Source organism: Boleophthalmus pectinirostris, unplaced genomic scaffold (genome assembly GCF_026225935.1).
Source record: "Boleophthalmus pectinirostris isolate CB_2022bp ecotype Guang Dong unplaced genomic scaffold, ASM2622593v1 HiC_scaffold_5, whole genome shotgun sequence".
In the NCBI taxonomy this organism is placed as follows: Eukaryota; Metazoa; Chordata; class Actinopteri; order Gobiiformes; family Gobiidae; genus Boleophthalmus; species Boleophthalmus pectinirostris.
The window spans coordinates 20,013,689-20,032,285 of NW_026571404.1; the positions used below are offsets into that span (position 1 = coordinate 20,013,689).

Sequence of the window (18,597 nt, forward strand, 5' to 3'; positions counted from 1 at the left end):
TACCAATGAAAAACCTGCTGAAACACATTGACTCAGTTGTCAGCTCAAATAAATGACAGGTCAAATAAATGACAGGAGGAAATCAATTCTACCAAAGTCACACAGATGTCAGTGTATGATGTAAATCTGTAAATTGTTTGAATTTTTGTTAATTATATTTAATACAAACCACTTCATGTGAGAGTTTGTCTCATGGACACTGCATTGTATAGAGCACTAACATCAAATACATAAGGACACAGAGTGAAGCAATGGATCACATTTATTGCACACCAGTAAGGCAGTATTGTTAATAGACATAAATAAAATATGCAGCAAGAGAAGAATAAAATAAACATGCCCCCTGAAATAGTGAGACCAAACCTTCTCTAAACCTCTCTTCACTGTGAACCATTTGTACATTGCAGTTGCTTGTCAGTCAAAGGCAACAGTTTATGATGTAAAATATATTTATCTCAAAATAGCTCATTATAAAGACATGTGGTAAACCAGGACTGAGGTAGATATTTACAAAGAAAGTTTAGCAACAACATGGAAGTCACTCAGCACAAGAAAGACAGGAGCAGACAGACACTACACCAGACACCACAATAAGAGATTGATCCATATTATTTCCTTTAAGCTTATTTACATCTGATCACATGATATTTGATTGTACTGAACATTTGTAAAACATACAATAGACACAAATCTCATTAGTAGACACGTTTATGAACAAGATTAACTTAAAGAGCTTTTACATGATTTTGACTGTAACGGACTGCTTAGTTGGCTTTTTACATTCGTAATCATTATTGCAAATGGGGTCATACTCAGACATAAAGGGTTTAAAAGATACCGTAAATATACTATGCATATTTCCCCTGTATAGACATAAAAACATCCAGCAGGGGGCTCCTTTGACTCACAAATAAACTCACTTTGGCGCTGTTCCCATCTACGTACTGCAAAATTTAAACATGGGCATAAAAAAGGCTACCATCAAAATGAATAAAACCTTTTATATCAGGATAAAAGGGACTATACTATTACTATATAGCATGTATGTCTGATATAGATGCACTGTGCCTTCCTATGAAGCAAAGTCAAACAAGAATCTTAACCAGCATTCAAATCCACCTACATAACTTGTCAAACATGTCTCACAAGACAGTTGAAAGCAAATTAAAACCCTTGAGTCACAATCTAAGCCCTGAAAAAACAATAGCTAATGTCAAAACAATACAAGCTAATAATTTTTTTTACTGCTGCTGGAAAATTCCATTGTATTTAGTCAAACTTGTACCTCTCAAATAAGACAAATTCCATGAACTTGATAAAGACATGTTGGTGATTATTATCTACAAAAAGACCTAGGGGGTGGCATCAAATGAGACTGTGAAGGATGTACGTTTCAAACATAAGAGGTGTCTCAATCTGTTGCAAATCCATGTCAGACGTGCACTGCCACATAACTATTCACTCCCACATTGACTTCTTGTGATCAATTTAGATTAATCAATTAACTTAATACACACACAGTGGCTCTCCAACCTTTTTCCTATGCTGAGCTACCTTTACAAAACAAAAATACCGGAGAGCTACTAATTTTTGCGGTCACAAGAAATTGAGAAAGTATAAGAGTGATGGTGAGCCTTAGATGAGGTACCGTTAGAAGCTTATAAAATATAAGCCAATTTCTAGTCATTACTGCAGAACTACAATGGTAAATAATCAGATTTTAGTTACTCAGCACAATATGTATAATTCAGAAATCCCTTGGCGAGCTACTTGGAAGGGAGTGGAAAGCTACTGGTAGCTCTTGAGCTACAGGTTGGAGACCCCTGTACTAGACTGAAAATTCTTATAAACAATAAAATAAAAAAATTAAAAAATCCCAATTTTAATGACACATATATATTCAAAATGAAGCTCAAGCAAATTAGTCTCACTGAATGAGAAGCTTATGTGATGTAGTCCGATTTCCTTTGGGTAGCTGAAACCAAAATATACATATATGCCTATAAGGAATCGTCATACACCACACTGTGTAAACAATCCATGGTATTTACAAGTATTTTCATCATTGCTAATTTGCTTAATTGTCTGAGTATGAGCCAAAAAAAAAAAAACTAACAAAATGCACAAACTCTGATTAAGCCAACAGAAGAGGTCACTCAAAGACTAATGACTTCTCAAGTACATTTGTTTCAATTGCCCTTGACGTGTGTGTTGTTACAAATAGACTGAGAGTGATGGCTTATCCAAATAAGCAAGGACCTCTTCATCAGTGATTGTGATTACTTTAGAGATGTGTTTGAAATCGAGCCAAAGTAGAAGTACAACATTAGCAAAAAACACTCAAATATCCTGAAGCAGTATATTTCCAAATAGTCATGCTACATTTACTACAATAACCAGTCCCATAATTTAAGTACATTCTCAAAGAACAAGCTTTAAATAAATAATTTCCATATTAAACATATCTGCTGCACTTTGGTTGCATTATGTTTTCAAAAATAATTTCTTCACACCTACACATAAAAGAGACACATTCATTCAACTCTCACATTTCAAACATACACAGTCACGAGATGTACCTCTGCCTACCAAATGGCTTATCTGAATTGCAACAGAAGAGTGCATACGCGTGCCAATTCAAAAGGCAAATACATAATTAAGATCACGTTTTTTTTCTGACAGGGCTACCCTCTACAAAACGCTCATTTCATGGTCTTTAACGACAGAATGAGGGTTGAAAAGGAATGCATTACATCACAGTGGGGGATAAAAAAACAAAACAAAGCAAAAAGCAGTAACATAACTATTCAAAAGACTCTTTGTTGCACTCAAAACAAAATAACAAACCTAACAGCATCCCCAGAAGGAAAACCCCAACTGCATACTAATGTTATTGACAAAGGAGGTCAGAACACCCAGTGATCCAGGTCCAGATTGAGACATATCCCTGGATGAAGATGGAGAGGGCTCATAGGGAAGGAAGAAGGCAGTCACTGGGGTCACATGTTCCAGGAGCTCCACGGGGCCCTGGAGGTCCCGGGGGCCCGTGAGTGTTGATCCCAGGGGGTCCTAGACACAGAATTACGTATTATGAATTTCTGCACCGCACCACACTCTATCACTGTTGAGTGCTGCTTTCCATTATTGATAATGCAGGTTTGGCAGCAACTGTGTCACAGTGTCCATACAGAAAGCCTGTGTAGGATTAAAAATGGAGGCTGTGAAAATCTACATGCTGCTCTGTGGAGGCTGGAGCTGCCCCCAAGAGACACAGAGTTTCTTTATACAGATGGGAATAGAAAGTGTGGATCTTCTTTATCAAACGTTACACAATGTGGTTTTCTATGTGCACAAGGTAAGTTTTGTTCCCAAAGCCATCTGCAGCAATGCTTGTCACCTTAAATGTCTTACTGATCAGATTTGGCCTGTAAGCACTAATCAGAAATGACTTTATGGACAGTGGAAGTGAATAGCACACATTATCACTTCATCATGGCATCCGTTTAAACATTATGCTCTTAAATGTAATGAGTGAGAAAAAACAGCAAGAATAAGTTGGCATGGGCCAAACTATGGCTCCTTTCACGAAAGACTGCAGAAGAAAGAAAATCAAGTGTTCTAAACCATAATGTCTATTAAATTTAACTACCAACTGAGAAATTCACTAGAAAAGTTGAAAAGCTGTATTTACCAGTTTACAACATAACACTTCAGTTCCTTCTCTGTGTGTGTTTTTTCCAAACACAATCTGGGACAGCACTTGTAGAGTTATTGTGGTTATGGATGAATTTACAAAACAAGAACATGTAAAACCTGGCAACAAGCACTTTTATGGATGCGCAATATTACAAGCTCTACAGAGAAAATGGTGTTTTTCACTTTTTAGTTACTGTGAAGATTGAAAATAGAAAGCCAATTTTTCTCTAACCAGTTAAAGCCAACCTGTCACTCCCTCATATTATTTGTGTTCTAGCTTACTTCAATTGCTCCCTCTATCTTTTTCAATCTCACTAGTAATTTACCATTTTGATTCAGATAATATTCTTCTTAAAATTTAATTGTCAAAATCTAAAACTATAAGAACAGATTCTCACCTCAGTGCTGCTTCTTCTGCAAAATAAACATAATACTTGTGATTGACGACTTTGTCCTGTTTTTTATGATTATCCTTGATACCATTATTATTAAACAAATAGAAAAGGGAAGGATGAATAGGCTTATTTCTCTGTTAGAAATCACTGTCTGGCAGGCTCTATGGTCTGCATATCAAAGAGGCTCCACTCTTCAGCATGTGGCCCATCCTGCTGAGATCCTGCATCTGCCCTATGGCAACCACAGCGCAGGGTAAAATAAATGAAACCGCAAAGAACAAAACAAATTATTTTAACATCTTCAAACCAGATCGTCTTATCTCTGCTGTAATGAGAGAACTTTTTAAGGCATTTTCTGCATAACTAAAAAGTGACATCATTTCCATATTTTTAAGGCCTATGAGAATACTGTTTATTTAGTTTTTTTTTTTTTTTTTTTTTTTTTTTTTTTTTTTTAGTTCAAAGCTCATATTGAGAACATAATTAATAGATAAATATATCAAACACAAATTGATGCTTACCTGGTGGTCCCATAGGCCCCGGATCTCCTGGCAGCGTCAACCCCATCTGACCTCGCTCTCCTTTCTGGCCCCTGTATCCTGAATACAAAAGAGGACACGGGTTGTTTTTGCACTTGTTGTATAATAATTGCAGGGTGGATTATTCTGTGTCAAGTTGACAGGTATGTTAGAAAGATTAGTGCAAAACCCATAATGCCATCCCAGTGCGTTCAGCTAAGGATACACCTTCACATCTGCCAGTCAAACAGACAGCCATTTGGATGATCTAAATAACATCACAACAATGACAGTGTCAAGCATCAAGCCTGCTCTTATTATGAGAGAGAGGCAGCTCTAGTAGTGTGTGTGAAATCAGGCTACTCGTGATTCTCAGTTTCCATCCCAAAGCTTTGAATAATAAAAGATGCCCTGTCAAAACAGAAATCATCAAACAAGCCATCTATGAGATAGTTCCACTGAGGTGTCAAGGGCTTTCACTGCTCTGTCAACAATGAAGCCACAAGCAACTGTCTTTGAAGATTTCTGAATGAACAGCAAAGCTTCTTTTTTCAATAAAAGACTATGCTATCAAAGGTTGTTTCAATTTGGACACTTGAATAGAAAGTCTAAAAATTATGAGTTCAAAAGGCAAGTAATTCACTCAACAAAACCCAAACAGCACATAACACAAGCAACAGTGAGCTCCAGTATAGGACATCTCTTATGTTAAATCACATGCAGGTCTTTTATGTATCATCATATAGAAATGCAAGCACAAAGTGAGTGTTAGTGTCTCAAACTGACTATACAATCCTATATTTGCATTGCATTGTACAACTAAATGCATGCAAACATTTTCAGCAAAGACTCCACCATGCAGAGAGCCTTGTGTCTTTACAGTTTAAACAAGCTGCATACCAAGTACAAATTTAAGAGCCTGTGCAAAAGTCTTCTCCCACAAGGCACTTAAAATAATGGACCAGCCTCCCATAAAGTGCATCAGAAACATTGACAGTGGTATCGAGCATTGCACTGCCATGGCCCAAAGGGAAAATGCCTCATCGCTTACATGTCACAGAAAGTCACTGAAAAAAAAACGCCTTATGAATGCTCAAAAGTGCGAGGGGCAGTCGCAATAATGAGACTTCTTTCAACACTCACAGGGCCCCGGGCATTCATTCAGGGAGCAGACAGTCCATGGAGGGAGAGCCCTGTATCTTACTGTAGAAATATACTGAAAACAAGGCAATAATAAGCCAGCGTGGCACAGTAGTCTGCTGTGTTAACTAATGGAAAATGGGTCACTCCTGACTTGATGGTACAATATCCTGGTGATAGTAATAATGAACAATTGCTATTACATTTTGATGAATCTGTGTAATCCCTCATTCATCCTGGAGTCGTCCATGGTAGAAAAGTTTCAAAGGTAGTCATCTGGACAATGTTTTTTTTTTTTTTTTTTTTTTTAATAGACTTTTTGATGTAACATCTAATTTTCAATCTGTTGGAATCTCGAAATGCCTATATTTAAAAAAACTTTACTAAACTACCTTTGATGTACAATGTAGATTTTTCCCCACTTACTGCCCGTATTTTTAACTAGAACAAACAGTCAATTGTGCAGCTATGATTGAAATGATAATGGCATGTTTACTCTCACAGTCTCAAGAAAGGTCTCAAATCATGAAATACACTTTGAAAATTGATATACAATACAGTAAAAAGTATAGCAAAGCATTCAAGAGAACATAGAACTAACAATATTAATCATTTATAAAGATTAGCAAATCTCAAACTCAAATACTACATTCTGCATTCCAGTACCAGCAACACAACTTAAGTTTTTAAAAAAAGAAAAAAGTAATAAGACTTTGTGGAAAATTGCACTTTTAATATTTTCAGCCATCATCCAATGTAAACTATTTATACATGATACGTTTGAGAGATTGTGAAATATCTCCATGTAATATTTTGTGTATTGTATGTTGGCAAATTATCATTTTGATTGTTGATTTTATACTCCTATAATACTTTTGACATTGGGGCTGTTCTTTGCACCCGCTCAAATCAATTTCACTTCAAAGACGACTCCAACAAAAAGGCACACAATTACAACAGAAAAGGAAAATCGGAAAAGAAAACAGGGTAATTATGTATGCTCTTCTCCAAACACCACTTTAGACTTTAGCCCCACGTGAAATCAAACCAAGAGAAAAAACAAGCGCGAATCCAACACAGGGGTTATTTTTCTCCATAAACAATTCATTTTGGCGTATTGGAAAATAAGTTAAATTGGATATTCCAAAGGAGCACAGTCTCCAGCGGCGGATGACGGGAAATAATGAGGAAATATTACCCCCAACTCACTCCCCAGCTGAGTGGAGGCACAGGCCGACAACGAAAAATTAAGAAACTTGTTGAATTTCTGATTTATCATGGGAAATAACTAAGCTTTTTATTTTTAGTAAATATTTAATGCAGATTTTCATTAAAATCATCTATAAAACATTATTATGAAGCTTAAAAAAACACAAAAACAACATTTGATACACGTGTTAAGCAAATGGCATTAACATAGCAAAATATTTAGTCAGTGCATACATTAGCAATACTCTTCGGCCTTAACAGCAACAAGTACAATCAAAGCAGTCGATTATAGTGTAAATGGTCTTAATCATGTGAGGTAGATACAAAGGTGCTCTGAACTGCACCAAACAGTCCACTTTAAAATTCAAAAGTGCACAGTGTAACTTTGCCACCTGCTTGTCTCCATGGAGATGTCATTATTTTGCCTGAAATGTTCCAAACTTATTTACCAACCATTTATTTAATTTCTGGTGTTTTTATTGATACTTTGAAAAGCATGTGTTCTCACTATGACTCTCCTTAGCTTTAACTTGCAATTTGGTCTGGTTGCATTACCTGAAAAAAGTGAAATACTGTGGAACATTCCATACAAGGTGATACCATCTTCAAAGCAGGTGATGTACACTCTACCACAAAAATTACTCAGTGCACCTTTAATTAAGACAGCTTAGCTAAAGTGAATACTAAGCTAAAAAATTTAAGACAAAAAACCTATAGCAAACCAGTAAATCAAGCAGTCAGAAAGTCACACGGATGAAGATGTCCAGCCTTTTTACTGACTCCTGTAGTGTTTTAGAGCTTGCTTATTTCAGAGGAGAGTTTCAGTACTGTGGCTCTTTCCTGTCCACTCTCATAATACTTTCTCTTATTCTTCTTTTGTCTTCATATTTTCCCGAGCTGCTGTCCTCCGCTTCAGTCTGCTTTGATATATGGCTCTAGCGAGAGAGAAATGCCCATGAATCCCATACGAAATACAAGTGTCAGCTCCTCACAAATCCACCGTGTCGCCCAGGTTTGAACCAAAATGCTTTTCTTACAGCTAGAGATTGGTGGTGGTCACTTTGGGACCTTTATGGCAGTGTACCAGTTGTGTAGTATAGTATGCACTTGTTCACCAGCTCTGTCTCATACTACAACAAAAATGGAAAGGTACAACTTGATGCATGTGCTCAAGCATAAGCAACATTATATCAATGGCAAAGTCCTTCAGTGTTGTTGTTTTAATAATTAAAAAAAAAAAAAAAAAAAAAAAACTGCCTTAAAATGACCTTAACTAAACTGGCAATTTAAATCTGAGTCAAATTAAGAAAAAGTAAATAAATTCTTCAGTTTAATTAGTAACTTTCCACCTTTGTTATGCAGGAGTTATAGTAAGAACACACAGTATAGTTATAATAGAATAGTAATAGGGCTGCATTGGCAGTTAATAACTACTGGGTCAAGAGTTAATTGCGAGTTCTTACCTTGAGGACCAGGAGAACCAGGCTCTCCAGGTAGGCCCGGTAACCCGTCTCTGCCCGGTGGTCCTGGAGGTCCTTGGAAGTGAGCAGCTAAAATCCCTGCTGGAGTCTTCTGCATCATGGAAGCGTGTGACACTTTGTCTACAAGGACATTAGAAATGCACTGAAGTGTGTTAGAAAAAAAAACTATAATTAAAGAATTTACATTTGTCTTAGCTTACCTTCCATAGCCCTTAAAACTTCATTCCGAATGATTGTTTTCAGTTCCTCCAAAAATCCAGGATCACCCTGTATTAGCAAGAACATAATGTTTTTTTGAGGTCCAGTTAGCATAAACTAATTTTACTATAAATACATTTATCACATAACTTCCCCAGTTATAGGCACTGTACCTGATTTTCACTGTCTGGAAAAATAGAAATATCCTCACTTACCTTATATTTTCTAAACATCCTAATTAATCACTGTGATGAGTTTACCAGTGCCTTTCACAACTCTGAGAGAACAGCGCAGAACTAAAGCTAACAACACCCACTAATAAGCACTTTGTGACTGACTGATAGGAAAATAAAACATTTAATAATAATTGCAGAAAATAAAGGAGTTAGCTGATGGTTGGCTAGATTACATTCACAATTTAAAACAAAAAATATTATGTTATTTTCAAGACCTCAAATTAGTGAATTAAATCAGAGCTGAGAGCCAGCAGCATTATCAGTAAACATTGCATTCTCGCTGCTAAAAACAGTACAATTGTAGCCTTGGACTCATTCGATTCTGTTTTCATTTGTGCTTTGGGTGTTATGTAACTTTGTGACTGTGTAGCGTTATGTGTAAAGTATCGGTGACACCCGGGGGCGCTGCTGAGCAGGAGGCACGCCCACGAGAAGCTGTGTTTGCGTCTCTCTCTCCCTGACCTTCCCTCGCGCTGAGCTGATCGAGAGTGGGAAGTGTGGAGCAGAAAAAGAACAGTAAACCTTTTCTGTAACCGGCCTTTTTGATGTTTCATGCAGAAATCTGTAGCAGCTGTGCCATTTTTCCACACAAAGAATGAAAGAAGAGAAGTTATACAAGCTTCGGAAGGGAGAAGGGCTAAAATAGTTCTTACAGGGACTGAACAATACACTGGACAAGAACTGTACATGCTAAGGCATTGAGTTATGTATCTAAATGAATATCAAATGTATGGTATGTTTATTTTGCAGTTCTCAAGCGTTTTTCATTTGTTCATTGCTTATACCAGTCAGAACCTCAGTTTAGGCCTGGTTTAGTTCTGGTAGACACCTAGAGCCTGATACCCAGAAGTGATGGCATAGCATTACATAATTATTAGCAAAAATAATTATGTTTTGTCAATGCTTATTCATTATACTATATCATTAAGCACAGACAGAGCGGGCCTGTTCATTCTGAGAATCAAATCTTGGATGAGGTATTTAGAATATTGATCATACCTAGTTCTAAGGTAGATGAAAAATGAAAAATTCATTTACCAGAAGATGTGAACTTCCCAGCCATCCCGGAGGACCTGGGTCTCCCTTTTGGCCTTGGGGTCCCATTGGTCCAGATGGACCAGAGTCACCGGTGCGTCCTCGCTCTCCTTGGACACCTCGCTCTCCAGGAATGCCTGGGTCGCCCTACAGACAGCCAGTTTACAAATTACTTATTGAATATTGAAAAGAAGTCTACACCTTTCAGTTACTTAGCTCAATCTAAAATGTTTTAAATTAAATACAAATAAAATCAGAAAAATTAATAAGGGACTGCACCATCTCACAAGGGGGTGTTGGCTGGTAACCACAATTCTAGGCATTTTATTTTTTAACCTATTAACCAATATTTGTGAAGCGTTACTCCAGCTCTTTGACAGAGCTCTTTAATGGAGCCTTGTACAATGAGAAACCACAAACATGAAGTTCCTTTCTCTAGTGCTTAGGTGCTAGTGGGATTAGTCCTGTTTGTGCAGCACTGAAGACTTTAATTTGAATGAAAATGAATATACGGCTGCTCTAGTGTCAGGCTGACTCACAGAGTGCCAGTTACTTACACGTTCTCCTTTGGAGCCTCTGTCTCCAGGTCTCCCCGTCTCTCCCTGAGGAAGAGCACACATATGTTAATGAGGTGAATTGTTTATAACCTCGAGATAGTAACAGGTAACAACATATTGATCACATGTAGGCAGAATTGAGGCTTGGCTTAAAAGAATACACAAATACACCTTCACATGACAAAGAAATTGTATTCTTTATTTTCACTGTTTTCTTGAAGGTGAACTGGATAACTTTTCTGGTGGAGGGTCCACCACCTGCTTGTCTCCATGGAGATGTTATTGTTTTCCTGGAATGTTCCACATGCCCAATAACATGTGTGGACAGGTAAGAAACAGTAAGTATATTTATTTTTCAAGGTGTGTTTTAGCAAATAAAAGACCTGTAATTGAATACATTTAAAGCTATACTGCGGAACATTCCAGGCAGCGCAATAACATCTCCATGATGCAAGCACCAGAAAAGTTACACAGTGCAGTTTTAAGTTATATATTTTGGGGAGTTGTGTTCAGCTCTTGAAATACACAAAATCCACTCCTGTACCAAGAACTTCCCTCAGTCTTTTAGTTGAGTACACAATTTGAGTTGACAACTCATTTCACTTCTGCAGCTAAAGCTAAAATATTGATATGTTTTACAAGCAGTTGGATATTTCATCATTTGATAAAGTATGCTGAAATTCTGTGAAAACATTCAATATGGATTGAGTAAATGTGTAAATGGTATATTGGGGTAGGCTTTTTCAAACAAATGCACATATTTGAAGAAAAGTTCCTGATCAGTTCACTGCCAGAGCCTTTTGACTTTGAAAAACACAGACTTATGTGCATTGATCGCCTTTTTCCCAGCCCAGGTGAATAGCTTGTATATTATTTCCCTGTATACTATTTCACCTTCTGCAAAGTCACCCCCCTCCACCCCCCGCCTCTGTCTTGTTGAATTGTGAGAGGCACCTGCTTTTTTCTCCACCTGTCTCTACGCTATACCGCTCTATATGGAAGTACTTCGGAGACTGCCTATTGGCTTGTGTCACAACTTTCAGTGTCTTCCAATTCCTCCCTGTCACTCCTCATTGCTTCTCCTTTTACCATGCTCAGTGCCAATCCCTTCGAGAACATCTTTCTATCAATTTCCTAGTGGATTCCAGGTGCCATGCAAAAGACAATATGGCATGATGTGGTTTTAAAGCAGGCATCGAGTAGTGACGCTCCTACTCCCCTGCCTAGTTTAATCTGCACGACTTTTGTATTCCCTGTAGCATGATGGGAAGCTTAAATCTATCATCTTGCCCACTGAAATGTGCTTCCCTGAGCATTACATTAAGGTGAGCAAAGAGCAGAGACAAGAGGTGTAGAGCTACCTGCTAGATGGCACTGTTGCTGCATGATAAAGTTATAGAGAAGGTTCACACAAGGGATCTAATGCGGCTCAGTACAGCTCAGATTCTGGTAGAAATAATATGAACTAATTACACAAAGAAAAGCGTTAATTTACAGATAATGTCCTTGAGGTTTAAGGCAGCAAAGAATAGCAGATTGTTTGTCCGTTAATGTCTATGAGTCACTTTGCATTGATGTAATAAATGGTGTGAAACAGATGTAATCAGTTACATTTTAAAAGGGGAGGAATACTTATTTTCACTTAAAGCACACTAGAAAGAGAGGAAGAAATGTTATGTTTAATCTGGGTGTCTTGAGTGCTCTATGGCAAACATTTTATCATTATCTTGGAGCAGCAAGGATATAATGAGGGTAAAATGAATTAAAGTCAAAGTAGCCTTAAAAGTGCAAATTCTATTTAGTTTTTTATCAAATCTTGAAAATGCAAATGAGCCTAATTCACTCCGGACGCTGTTGCCCGAGGTTGGATAAGAATCTGCTGTGCCATCTTTTTGCAGCTGAGATGATGTAAAGTACTTTTCTATAAGGGGATTTGCAGCTCTCACCTTGTATCCAGGAGTCCCATCTCTTCCAGCACGGCCCTGTTCAAGAGGAACAACACAAACAAAGACATTTGGTATCAGCTCCCACCTTCGATTGGATCAGCGCTGTTGCACTCCTAGTAATCTCCACAGTTAATGAGATATCTCAAAAAGGGATAATGACCCTGATTGCTGAGTGCACATTGCTCCATTGTGCACATACAGGGAAAATTACAGAAACCATTTCTGATGGTAATTACATAGAGTAAAGTAATCATCAACAGGACAAATTATTCCCTCCATATTGTCCTTGAATACAGTTTTTCTCCATGCATTCACTGAAATAACAATGGGCAAACCATCTGAGAGAAATAAATGCCACTTAGAAGGCATAATCCCAGTATGGCCGTGATTGGAAAGTGGTGGGTATCTATGCTGTATATAACTGAGCAAAAAAAATGTAGCATGTAGCATTCTTACAGGAGGACCTTGGGGTCCCTCAGGTCCTGGGAATCCAGTTTCTCCAATGGGTCCCCGCTCACCCTGAGAACAGACAGAGCGCGTGTCAGGCGGCGTGACAAAGGAGTGACGTGAGGACTGACAGCTCAAAGAGAGTTAGTGTCTGCAGCTCACCGGCTCTCCTGGGATCCCTGGCTCTCCACGCGCACCGGGCTTCCCCTGTCAATCACACACGCATACACCTCAACCCATAGTGTCATCTAAAGCTTTCTACTAAATACATACTCAGCACCAGTGAACTCCAGGAGGTATCTACACATCTTTAAACATTAATGTTAAAGGTCACAATCCTAGTACAGTCAGTATTAAATATATTAAACAAGAAATTGTTAACTATGAAATATTTGGGAGAGAATAAAACAGAACTCACTGCTGGACCAGGCATTCCAGGAGGTCCAGGTAAACCAATGTCTCCCTAAAAAAATGCATAACTTATTAATAAATAGTTTTACAGATTGCATTGGTAATATGGATAGGAATGTAACTATAGAACCATATCAGCATTCACTATGAATACAATTTTATTCACAGCAAAAGTCTGCAAGCAACATACCATATAATAATTATCCTGCATCTTTAACTCATCCATGCCTATAGAAAACTGTATATTTGCACACATTTTTAACCAGCTTTGCTTACCTTGGCACCAGGAAGCCCATCAAGCCCTGGTAATCCCATAGGCCCTGGCTCACCCTACAACACAAAACAAAGGATCATTACTGGAAGTTGTAAGCTCACCTGCAGCAACCAGACATGCTTATTATCAAGGCCATATAGTAGTTTTACAAGGCTGTCAAAAATGCAGCCTGTATAGGAGCATATACATCAAAGCACATGAAAGCAGGTAAATCCAATTTCATCAGTTGCGCTTCCTATTCTGACTTGGTCATGTATTAAAATAACCCCTCACATGTCAATACAGAGATAATTCTTGGAGGACAATGCTTCAACCCCAGCACATTATTTATGTGATCTTTTGACATGGGCTGTCACACCTGGTAGGCTAGAGACAGGCTCAAAGAGAAAACCGTATTTGACAATCACAATCGGACTAAAAATAGAGAGCCATGCATTTCCAAGCCCACTATGCGACCCCCCCTCTAGCTCAAACTGCCGTGAAGAAATGCCTTTATAGCGAGCGAAGAGGCCAAAGCAGTTCTGACAGAGACGGATTGTGCAGGTAATTGTCACACATGTAGATTGTCGTGAATAAGCGAGTGCACCTATAAAGGAGAGGAGAGAGGGCTGTAGCCAGAGGATCAGCTGCGAGACAGATTGGGGCAATTCCAACCACTGCACCCAGGTCTGCGTGTACAATTTATTAAAATGTCAAATTAACATCCTGGTGAAAAATCACTGTGCAACAAAACAATAAAAAAATGCAATTGGCCCCATGAGGATAAGGAATTCAAGTTGATGGCATATGCAGCAACCTGCTTCATGTTTCAGTGTAGTGTGGATTGTTTTCAAGAAATCACTAAGGGGGAGGGAGGGAGGGCAGGTGTTTGAAGTGCTGAAAAGAGGTTGTGGGTTGCCAGTGGCGAGACAATATGGTACACTGGTTTCATGTTTTCGGGAGACATGCTCATTTTTTGTTGTGTGCTAAAGCTCTGCTGAGAGAGTGGTTAAGTGTGGAGGCTGGAGGGTGTATTGACTTCTTCTGTAGAGACACTATGATAGAAAATGGTACTGACTTCTGTTCTGTCCTACTTCTCTACACTTCAAAAACAGACAAATAATTCAACGTAAATATATTTGAAATGAAAAACTTACCACAACCCCATCATCTCCTTTGGGACCCTTAAACGGAACAAAGGAGGACAGATTACTCTCATGAATGTGACAAGTGCGGCAGTAAAACACATAAAAACAGTCTAAAATGACAGTGTAAGGATACTCAATGATATGTCCCCTAGAATTTATGGCATACATTATTGGCTGTTCTTTTTGTTGAATTTCCCTTTATAAATCATTCTTGTACATAATCAGGGTGATATAGTGCGAGTCATCTTCCACAAACACCAAGCCATTTCAGATTTTGTGCCACTCTGCATCTTTTCACACCAAAAGGACTTATTGATATATAGGTGCCCTTGTCCCTCTTAACATTGATGAAGATGCTTTAGTATTGATTGGCCGGGAGGAGCACCGGGGCTGTGATGGATGCAGTACAGAGCACAGCGGACCATCCAGATTACAAACTGTCTGATAAGAAGGGGCAGGGGGAGTTGATAAGCAAATCAGGTCACTCCAACCAGCGTTATGTTGGAGTATCTAGTGCTATTTCAGTGTGGTGAGTGCTCTGGGCTAGGTAGAGGTAAAAAAAAAAAAAAAAAACTTCAATGAATTTGATTTTCACTGTAAAACTGACCCTTCGAAGAATTGTGTATTCAGTGCCCATCAAGCAAACACAAATCCATTTATGGCAACAGATCAATTAATTGCTAGATAACATATGGATGTATAATGTATATGGTCTTTATTTATTTTCCTTATTTTAGCACACGAAATAAATACCTAACTATTAATACATGAGAAACCTTTACCTTAAGTTTGTATAGCCCTGGTAATGCCTGTAGCCCTGTTTTGTGTTTATGTAACTTTATGTTTGAGAGAAACAAACAAATAAATATTACTACAATAATAAAATGACAAACCCTTTGGAATAGTTGATACTTTAAAGTACTTGTGATCAAGTATTATTAATCCAAGGAAAATGTATTGTAATGTATTATACTCACATTACCACCTCACTTTAGAACATGGTCTAATTCTCTACAAAAACCTGAACTGTTCTATAGCATAACGATAGAGCGTTACAGAATAAGTGGGATTACTTGATATTCAGGTCTTCTCTGTGTTACAGTATCTGCGTGTGCTGCTTCCACAGCACACTGTGAGAGCACTGGCTTCAAGCAAAGCGATCATATCCTTACCGGTGCACCAGGAGCTCCGGGGGGTCCTAAAATAGCTCCAGTGCTCTGCAAAGACATATTTTTTAAATTTTATTACCCCGCTGTATATTTTACAATATGGGTCAAGCACATTTAAAGCACAAATTTATTCCTGACGGTATGATTGAAGACAGCACTCACTAGCCCCTGAATCACTCTGTCACAATGGCTCTGTGGTAAAGGCAGAGTCCTTACCTGCAGCTTATAGAGACTGCCCATCCCATTGCCCTGGAACAGAACTGAGAGTCAGTTTAAGAGTATTAACACAAACCACAAACCAGTACAGTAGGTCTAGTTAAGAATTTAAAGGCTACATAAAATGAATCAATAGCTCATTTGGAGGCTGTACAAATGGGAAATGGGAGAGTGAAAAATGAAAAGCACAGGGAAAATAGTGACCAGCAGGCCTAACCACAAGCCATAAGTAATTTAAAAAAAGGTTAAATATCTCACTAGGTTAAACAAACCAGAAAAAACAAACTAGAGGGGACTTGAAAAGTGACCCAAAAATTTATAAATTCATAACTTCCCAGTAATTACTATACTGGTTACTGTACTGATGCCTATACCAATAACCATGAGACATGATTAATCTCTCTAACACCTGTCTTTTGGCATTAGCAGGAATAAAAAAAAAAAAAAAAATAGAACAAGAGAACATGTTCATATTAACCAGAGCTCAGACTTCCTGCTGGGCAGTAGTAGTAACTTTATTCAGACATAATTTTATGTTTAAATACTTCAAAATAAATATATATGATGTTGTTTACTCAAAAATTTTATGAGGCCAGCACTGCTTCAAGGGCCATCCAAAAACATTGTATTAAACCATTTTATTTTTGTTACAATAATGGACATTTCAAATTGAACAAGGAAACTTTACTTTTGGTGTATTGGGATATAAAAGCCAGTTTTTACTCTGATAGATTATTGTAGGGCAGTTATTGTAAATGTAGAGAGTCAAGGTTCTCATTTAAAAGCAAGTAGCTCCCTGTGCCCTTTTCAAGCCACTGAGCCATCTTGTGTCCTCCCAGACTCGTGTTTATGAGTTGGAGGGGTGTGTATGAGGGGGGGCAGGTTCAAGGGAAGCCTGATGAATTATAGATTTGCCTTTGGAAGTGCTTACTCACTGGCCTCTTAAAAGGAAGGGGCCATGATTCAATGCCAAGGCCCTGGTCAGTCTGATTTTTATCACATTTGCAGCTGTTTGTCAGTTATGTGTCTCTTGTTGGGCAAAATACATGGAGAAAATCTCCTTGACATATAAGGAAAGTGAAATGGCAACAGGATTGAGCAGGGCGGACCAACATAATCTATGAGACAATTGTAAAAACTTTATTAGTTGGTTCACATTGACAGAGTCCATATTTTGACTGTGGAATTTATCGATTTAGGGCTTTGATGGAAAAAACAGAGAAACTCACAGGAGGTCCGGGGGGGCCTGGCTTTCCTGGAGAACCTTCATTTCCCTAAAGGAAAGAAGTGTAAATCAGCAGGGCAGAGGTTTACCAAAATTTTATTAACAATGATATGATATAAACAAGAATAATACTTTAACCCTTTATTTTACAGCTAGAAAGGTTTGAGGAGTTGAAACCTCTACCAAGGATTTCCCAGTCTAAAACACACTCTATCCATTCTGGCTCCCTTAAGTTTATTGTTAGTTGTTATTGTGATAGCTGGGATTTGAACTGAGTTTGGTACAAATTACAGTGAGTTTGCTATACTGCAAAGATAAAGGCAAAAATCTCCCTTTTGATATATCTGTATATGCTTAAAAAACACATTAGTCTCATATTAAATTAAAACTGTTTTAACCATCATCTGTCTATACAGTCTACAATTTAGGCAATTGGGTGTAAAGTGGTTACAGGAATAATAGAGCAGCAGTTACCTTTTCTCCTTTTCCTCCTTGTGGTCCGGCTGGACCAGGTCTACCCATAATCCCCTGTAAACAAAGCAGTGTATACTAAAACATGACCTTCACAAAGCTATGCACAAATTTCTCCTCAATGGTCATGCTCTAATTAAGCCTTAGTCTCATTCAAATAGTCTTACCGGGGCTCCAGTTCGACCGGCTGCTCCAGGGAGGCCTGGGACTCCAGCTGGGCCCTACATAAGATCAAAACACATTTCAGGAGAAATTATATTTACACTTATGGTTTATAATAGGCACACAAAGCCATACCAAACATGTTGATTTAGAGAAATACTTGGATAGAGGTTAGATAGAAATTCTAGTCAAGTTTAAAAAACAAATCAATAAAAGCCATACACGCCATTTCGTTCAAACTGTATTATTGATGCTTATGAAAGATAATGTGCCCCCCCAGAGAGTCTTTTATGTGAGAAAAGGAAAAACATTCTATAAAAGCATCTCTTAGTAAATCGAATAAACTAGAAAAAGAGGTCCTCTGATGTGCCTCGTTGTATAGTAAACCAAAAGGTGAAAACAGTTTTCAGAACATTTCTACAAAAGCTAGGTCAAAGTGCTAGAACATCCAAGTGAATAGAATTTGATCATCTCCAAACACACTTCAATGTATGACATACATTAAAATAAATTTTCATTCTTTTAAAATAGTTCCTCCAGATGTCACAGCACTTCCAGATAGCAAACCACTATTTATGTTTGTTTTTGTTATTTGGTCAAACTCTGTTTTTCTGCCCACCTCATCGCCTTTATCTCCAGTGGGGCCTGGGAACCCTCTTTCGCCTTTCACTCCCTGTAGAAAAA

At 38.0% G+C, this 18,597-nt stretch overlaps 1 protein-coding gene across 1 annotated transcript in view; it reads right to left on the reverse strand.

Moving 5' to 3' along the window:
• Positions 1-2,968: 2,968 nt before the first annotated feature.
• The window catches only part of LOC110156869 (collagen alpha-1(XIX) chain), a 107,061-nt gene continuing 91,432 nt past the window's right edge, over positions 2,969-18,597 (reverse strand). Inside the window, exons 30-47 of the mRNA XM_055162967.1 lie at positions 18,533-18,586; positions 17,919-17,972; positions 17,755-17,808; positions 17,281-17,329; positions 16,056-16,099; positions 15,843-15,887; positions 14,680-14,706; positions 13,546-13,599; positions 13,277-13,321; positions 13,021-13,065; positions 12,868-12,930; positions 12,412-12,447; positions 10,466-10,510; positions 9,912-10,055; positions 8,640-8,706; positions 8,422-8,559; positions 4,613-4,690; positions 2,969-3,069 (exon numbers count right to left, since the gene is read on the reverse strand). Of these exons, the coding sequence (XP_055018942.1) occupies positions 2,969-3,069; positions 4,613-4,690; positions 8,422-8,559; positions 8,640-8,706; positions 9,912-10,055; positions 10,466-10,510; positions 12,412-12,447; positions 12,868-12,930; positions 13,021-13,065; positions 13,277-13,321; positions 13,546-13,599; positions 14,680-14,706; positions 15,843-15,887; positions 16,056-16,099; positions 17,281-17,329; positions 17,755-17,808; positions 17,919-17,972; positions 18,533-18,586 (1,143 nt within the window). The remainder of the gene's footprint in view (positions 3,070-4,612; positions 4,691-8,421; positions 8,560-8,639; positions 8,707-9,911; positions 10,056-10,465; positions 10,511-12,411; positions 12,448-12,867; positions 12,931-13,020; positions 13,066-13,276; positions 13,322-13,545; positions 13,600-14,679; positions 14,707-15,842; positions 15,888-16,055; positions 16,100-17,280; positions 17,330-17,754; positions 17,809-17,918; positions 17,973-18,532; positions 18,587-18,597) is intronic.